This window comes from Bison bison, unplaced genomic scaffold, assembly GCF_000754665.1.
Source record: "Bison bison bison isolate TAMUID 2011002044 unplaced genomic scaffold, Bison_UMD1.0 scf7180017848703, whole genome shotgun sequence".
NCBI lineage: Eukaryota > Metazoa > Chordata > Mammalia > Artiodactyla > Bovidae > Bison > Bison bison.
The window spans coordinates 3,397-11,216 of record NW_011479276.1 but is presented as its reverse complement, the minus strand read 5'-3'; the positions used below and the strand labels follow the sequence as shown (position 1 = coordinate 11,216).

Sequence of the window (7,820 nt, the reverse complement as noted above, 5' to 3'; positions counted from 1 at the left end):
GCTGGATGGCATCACTGACTTGATGGATGTGAGTCTGAGTGAACTCCGGGAGTTGGTGATGGACAGGGTGGCCTGGTGTGCTGCGATTCATGGGGTCGCAAAGAGTTGGACACGACTGAGGGACTGAACTGGAGGGTTGTTCCAGGGGGATAGGGTGAGTTATCTCCTCCTTTGTGCTCTCTAACAAACATTTTGGGGATGAAGTGGTCTCATTTGGAACATTGGTATTCCACCTTCTGGTCTGTAGTGGAGAGTGGGATGGAAAAACATAGGAAACAGACATTTAGCTGATTGCAAATCATTGCTTAGTCCTTCTTCAATATATCATCTCATGAAAGACAGTTTTTTCCCTGTTGATCCAACATTGACAGCCCCGATCCCATTACAATGAGCAATAAATAGACAATTGTGTTTGATAAATGTTTATTGAAAATTATGTGAAACTTTGGCTGGGCTACAGATAAAAAGAACGCTTTGACTTTGAGATTACTACACTCCAAAATATTTCAGTTAATTTACAAAGTCAGTAAACTATACCCCCATTATTGCTATGGCACCCTTATTATTAAACAACTAGGACTTTCTTCCATAGTATTTGGTACTCTTGACATCCATGTGAATGGAAGAGTGTTACTATTTACAATAGATGCTGTGATACGCTACCCGGATTGGACTTTCAGTATTGAAGTATTTACTTCCCCAGCTTCCTAGGGCATCACAGCTCACACCTCATAGCTGAGCTCTACTCTTGGAATATCCCTGCTGAAAGGCATTGTCATTCTGAAGGTTAGACTGCTTCCAGTGAATGACCAATATCTAAAGCAGGTTATTATGGAGGTATAAATTTGAAACATTTCTGAGAAGGATATGAGAAGGATATTCTGATAAGGTATAAATTTGAAACATTTCTGTTCAAATTTGAAACATCTCTGAGAAGGATAATCTCAGCTCCAGATCTCCACATGGAACTGGCTGAATACTCTGTTGCAATTTCATCACAAATTAGTTTCTTCTACCCAATCCTATTTCCCTTACTTCTTTATCAGCATTGTTCCTGAGAACACTCTCCAATAAATTTCCTAAAACAAATATCTGTTTCAGAGTCTATTTTCCAAGATCCAATCAAAATCATATATACATATATATATATATATATATGTATAATTAAGAGTAAAAAAGCTCAATATTGAAATTGAGATTTAAATCTAGGTCAATCAATTCCAAGTATTTTGATATTTTACCAGACACTGCCTTCCTTCACTGTATTGATTCATGCTATAGGCTAATAAATACACATTTAGGACACCAGGAAATTAAGAACAAATCTCATTTTAAACAATATACTTTAACACAGAAAAACAGTTCAAGCAATTAGACAATACAGTTAACATGAAAACATTCTTATTCCACATAATAGAGTTATATGTAACATGGCTTCACATTATCTGTTGCCGTAAGATCTTCTTTAAGGCCCCTTTCACATCTTTATTTTTGAAACTGCAGATGAGGGGATTTAGGATAGGGTTCATGACCATATAAAAGACAGAGACAATCTTGTCCTGCTCCATTGAGTAGCTAGTCTTAGGACGCAAGTACGTGAAGGGAATCGTGCCAAAGAATATGGTGACGGCCATGAGATGAGAGGCACAGGTGGAGAAGGCTCTGTGCCCGCCCTCTAAGGAGGGCATCCTCAAGATGGCAATGAGGATACATAGGTAGGAAGTGACGATGATCATAACACAGCCAATGACATTAACGCTGGAGAAAGCCATGATCACGATGCCATTGATGTGGGTATCAGAGCAAGAGAATTTGAGCAGGGCCGGTGTATCACAGTAAAAATGATTGATCTTATTGGAGCCACAAAAGGACAACTTGAAAGTCATTCCTGTGTGTATGGCTGCATTTCCCAAACCTGCTAGGAACGAGGTAGCCGCTAGCAAGAAGCAAATTCTCCCAGACATGAGAACTGGATACAGCAAAGGGTTCCAAATGGCTACGTAGTGGTCATATGCCATCGTAGCTAACAAGAAGCACTCAGTCCCCAGGAAGGAGCCAAAGAAATAGAACTGAGCAGCACACCCATTAAAAGAAATGGCCTTGCTCTCAGCCACAAGGTTCACCAGCATCTTAGGAGTGACAGAAGAAGAGTAAGAGGCATCAACAAAGGAGAGACTGCTGAGAAAAAAGTACATGGGGGTGTGGAGACAAGGATCCATCTTAATTAACACAATCACCCCCAAATTACCCACCACGGTTGCCACATAGATCAACAGAAATAATCCAAAGAGGACGACCTGTAGCTCTGAATTGTCTGAGAGTCCTAAGAGGATAAATTCGGTCACTTCTGTTTGATTCCTGGTTTGCATATCTTTTGTATATCTGACCATTTGAGCTGCAATAAGAGAAAAGATAGAACATGCTATTTGGTCAGATGAATACACAACAGTTGGTCTTCCCTGCTGGCTGTATGGTAAATGAGCTCGCCAATACAGAAGCTTCAGGTTTGATCCTTGGGTGGGGAAGATCCCCTGGAGAAGGAAATGGCAACCCACCCCAGTATTTTTGCCTAGAACATTCCATGGACTGAGGAGACTCATGGTGAAGCTGAAATGCCAATACTTTGGCCATCTGATGCGAAGAACTGACTCATTGGAAAAGACCCTGAGTCTGGAAAAGATTGAAGGCAGGAGGAGAAGTGGATGACAGAGGAGGAGATGGTTGGATGGCATCACTTACTCAATGCGCATGTGTTTCAGCAAGCTCCAGGACTTGGTGATGGACAGGGAAGCCTGATGTGCTGCAGTCCATGTCTCAAGCAATCAGACATGACTAAGTGACTGTATGGATGTGAGAGTTGGACTGTGAAGAAAGCTGAGCACTGAGAATTAATGCTTTTGAACTATGGTGCTGGAGAAGACTCTTGCACATCCCTTGGACTGCAAGGAGATCCAACCAGTTCATTCTAAAGGAGGTCAACCCTGGGTGTTCTTTGGAAGGACTGATGCTGAAGCTGAAACTCCAATACTTTGGCCACCTCATGCAAAGAGTTGACTCATTGGAAAAGACCCTGATGCTGGGAGGGATTGGGGGTAGGAGGAAAAGGGGATGACAGAGGATGAGATGGCTGGATGGCATCACTGACTTGATGCACATGAGTTTGGGTGAACTCTGGATGTTGGTGATGGACAAGGAGGCCTGGCGTGTTGCGATTCATGGGGTCACAAAGAGTCGGGCACGACTGAGTGACTGAACTGAACTGAATGGGAGCAATTGAACTGAATTAATATAAATCTTTTTTAAAAAAACTTAAAACAGAAGATTAAAGTAACTCAGCACCTGTGCTAATATTGATGTTAAAGGATCTACTGAGCACAGCTTGGGGGAAGGGTGGCAGGATCTGGTTCCATTCTTACAGACACCACTGTACAAGAAGTGCCTAGTCATGCTCAGATCCACTCAGTTTCCACTGGGACAGGGACTCAATACTCCAATAAGCAAAAAGCCTGGCATTTTTATACAGTACTGTAATACTTTCAATGTATCACTGCACCCATTATCTTACCTAAACCTCACCACAATTCAGTGAGGGAGATAATCAAGAATAAGCCCATGAGTATTAAGAAGATAATCTTTTGTTAGGAGAGGTCAGTGAAGTATAGGAATGTCTCAGCTAATCAGTGGTGAATGCTGGATAGAACATAGGTCTCTTGATGCCACATTATTTGTTCCTCAAAACTACACTGCCCCTCTTCTGATTTCACTGGGCAGATATTCAGCCTAGGTCCTTGTTCTTGGACTAAACTTGCTGTTTGAATTTCACAGAAGAGCATCTTCAGCAGGTATTAAAAAGAAGGAAAGGGTCTTTTCCTCTCATCTTCAACATGAAAGCTTCCATGAGAGTACTTTTCCATCAGAAATAGCAGAGAGAATAAAATGCTCTAGAAACTTGTGTGTGTGTGTTAGGCACATAAAGAAAGGCAACAATGTGTAAAAATAGCAAGTACTAAATTAGGTTACTCATTCCCTATGAGCTACAAGCTCTGTGTTAAGTATGTTTCCTGCATTATTTTATTTAAATTCTATGAGGTAAGCAGTACTATAGTCCTCTTTTTGCACATGAGAAATGAGAGGTACAAAAGATTGGTGACTGCTGCTCAGAGTCCCATAGATCGCCTATGGATGTCTAATTTACATCCAGTCAGTGCAGTTCTCCTTCTCTTAACATTCAAGGTCATTTATAAGGACCTTGTCAATAATAGGTGTGAGCACTAATATATAGAGATGTTGATATTATAATTCTAAGAACTGTATTAATACATTAGAATCCATTTGCCTACATTAGGGAAAAAAAAAAATGTGTATGTCTCCTAAAAAGAAAATACAGTGGCTGAAAATTGCCTTTTTCAGAACTCACTCTCATTAATTTGTCTTTTAGCAAAATACCATTCATTTTACATCTAGCATTGCAAATTACATGCCTCATTCTCTCCTCTTCCTTAGCAAATTCATTTATTGTTTTTGTGAAATATACTCTTTTCCCCAGCTGAGAGTTTGCAGTCAACCATCTAGTCCAGAGATTCTTCATCTGGGTTTTCAATTTCTAAGTTTGTGAAAATAATAGTAAGATTTCCTTAAAATCTCTGCTGTTTAAAAAAGCATTCAAGTCATATATTATTTATTCTCCTCAGCTTTCTCCTAAAGACTAAGAAATTTTGTGTTGATAAAAAAGGAGCAGTTATTTAACATACTTTCTTAGTCATTTAGTAATTTTTGGAACCTTGGGTCTGTGGGTAATTGGAGAAATTAACAAGATTGTGAATTTTTCTTCAGATCAGTAAGCTACATGGGACACAACTTTAATATTTTTTTTCTTACCTTTCTTAATTGGTTGACTTCTACTTGATCCCTTTGCTTGTTCTTATCCAATGCCCAAATTCACCAGAAAAAGAAAATCAGGAGGCAAGAAAACATAAAAACGTTTTAGAAAAGTGTCCTCTAATTGCCCCAGGTTAAGCCGTAGACACAGTTGTATAGGACTTTAGACACCAACCATTACAGAGATGAGAAAACTGAAACACTTATACCTTCCCTGTCATGAGAGAATCTCTCACATTCAGCAGAGACTGAGTCCTCCTTATTTTTACTTTTCCTTTAAGGTAAGAATCCCAATGTGTTAAAATGTAAAATACATTTCAAAATATAGAACACATTGCTGCAGTATATTTGTAATACTGTTTGCAGCTATTTCCAGTTGGAGAGTCCCTAGACCAGACTCTGGAGTAAGCATCCTGACATTTTAAATAGGATATAGTTCTTGTTCTTATGGCTCTGAGGACTGTGTTCCCCATGTCATCTCATTTTAATATACTTGTTTTTTTTTTTTTTCCCCCTCTGCAACTAAGGGACTCACATGTCTGTTTCATGTTCCTCTCCTTTACCCTTGGGATACCTGGGGCTAAATAGAATGAATTTTCAGATGAGTATTCCTAACCACTATTTTGATTTTTTTTTTTTTTTTTTGATTCATTGCTTCATTGCTATGTCAGACTTTCACTAATTGCCACGAACAGGGACTGCTCTCTCATTGCAGTATGCAGGCTTCTCATTACGGTGGTCTCTTGTTGCAGTGCATGGGCTCTGGTGTGTGGGCTTCAGTAGTTGTAGCTCACAGTCTCCAGGGTGCTGAATGCTGTGGCACAGGCTTAGTAGCTCCAGCACCAGGTCTTTCTGGCATGTGGGATCTTTCCAGACCAGGGATCGAACCCACGTCCCCTGCACTGGCAGGCAGATTCCTAATCACTGAAACACCAGGGAAGCCCCTCTAATCACCATTAAACACCTTTTTATTGTCATCCCAACAGTTAGTGGTCTGGTCCCCTTGGGAACATTAAAAATATCCACAAAAGAGCAGGTTAGTTCAATCTCTGATCTTGCCTTGTATAAGGACTTTGGGTACATAAGGGAAATTATGCTGCCTGAATCATGGTAATGGACTAATTGAGGGAGGTAAAGGGAGCCAGCAAGAACAGGATTGACCTGACTTGTGTGATTTTGGATAATGCATCAAACCTCTTTATATCTCAGCTTTTTCGTTTCTATATAGGAATACCGACACCCACCTCATAGATGGAATCTGTAGGTAAATGGATGAATGCATGTGAATTGTTGCATCAAATACATATAGATAGCTGACTGATAAGCAAGAGTTTCCCCCACCCTGGCTCTCCTTCCTACTGTCTAGAATAATAAATAGTTATCAGTGTATGTAGTCTAGATTGATGCTTACAAGTTTCCCATTGCCTAAATTTATCTTCCATATAAGAGATACAGAGTCTGAAATAAATTGATCAACATATGACAATCATTTATATTATCTATGTCACTTTGAGAAGATACCCCAATTAATTTCTCTCATTACAATCTAATCAATGTAATTTGCACTAAATTCTGGGGGACACAAAGACTTAAAAGATACATTGATCTATCTCTAGCAATTCAGACAATATTTACATTATTTTGGTTAAATCTTAGCCTTTTTTTAGAGGGAAAATACAGTAGGCTCCTATCAACACAGAGTCTGAAACATAATTGGCTAACAATGAAGTTTATTTAATAAGTAAATAAATAACCTTTCTTCAATTAATAGTGAATTCATTATTATACAGAAGTGTGAGTGGAAGCTGGAAGAAAGATCACACGGCACTAAGAGATCAATGATAAGGGATATAGGACTGAAAGGACCCTAGGTGACATCACAGTGGTGGAATGAGACCACTGAACAACATAGGAGTAATTAATCATGGACCATCCTAGTCAGCCCAAGCTGTGAAGCAGAAAGTCTCAAGGAGTTTCAGAATAAGAAACCCAGTTTAAGTGTCATTCAAAGAGGCACCAGACAGGGACTTCCCTGGCAGTCCAGTGGATAAGAATCCACCTTGCAATTCAAGGGACATGGGTTCAATTCCTGGTCAGGGAACTAGGATCATACATGCCCAGAGCAACTAAGCCTACCCTCCATAGCTACTGGAACCAGCTGGCCTCAACTACTGAGCCCATGTGTCACAACAAAAGTCCATGCACTGCAATGAAAGATCCCACATGAAGCAAGAAAGACTCCACATGCTGCAACTAAGGCCTGGCACAGCCAAATAAATAACTATCCTAGAAAACAAACAGCATTTTATCTCCCTACTACCAAGATGAGAACCATTAGAAGTTAGGATGCAATGAGAGCTGCATGGTGTTTTCTGAAAATTCACCTTGGAAATAAGAATGTGAGATTGGCACCATGAAAGAGAAACCACTGACAAGTTGTAACACAGTTTTCATGGAGAGCCATGGGACTTTCAAGTCCAAAAAACAAGCAATTACCATTTACTCATCACAAAACAGAAGTAATGCTGACTAACGAAGATATGACTTTTCCTCATATGACTTTTCTGATCTCAATCATGATACCACCAGAAGATTCAATTGACCAAATAAGGAAATTACCGTGCAGAATCCCTGATGAATAAATGCTCAAAAAATGTTAATTTTCTGCAGCCCATTTTTTTTTCCTTTTCCTATCCACTAGGCTCTCAAACAGAGAAGGCAATGGCACCCCACTCCAGTACTCCTGCCTGGAAAATCCCAAGGACGGAGGAGCCTGGTAGGCTGCAGTCCATGGGGTCGCTAAGAGTCGGACATGACTGAGCGACTTTCTACTTTCACTTTTCACTTTCATGCATTGGAGAAGGAAATGGCAACCCACTCCAGTGTTCTTGCCTGGAGAATCCCAGGGACGGGGGAGCCTGGTGGGCTGCCGTCTCTGGGGT

General features: G+C 40.2%; 1 protein-coding gene across 1 annotated transcript; it reads right to left on the bottom strand.

The window, feature by feature from the left end:
• Positions 1-1,436: 1,436 nt before the first annotated feature.
• LOC104992859 (olfactory receptor 5AP2-like) lies at positions 1,437-2,390 on the bottom strand. Its single transcript, XM_010845863.1, has one exon. The coding sequence runs from the start codon at positions 2,388-2,390 to the stop codon at positions 1,437-1,439; it is 954 nt and encodes a 317-aa protein (XP_010844165.1).
• Between the last annotated feature and the right edge of the window lie 5,430 nt (positions 2,391-7,820).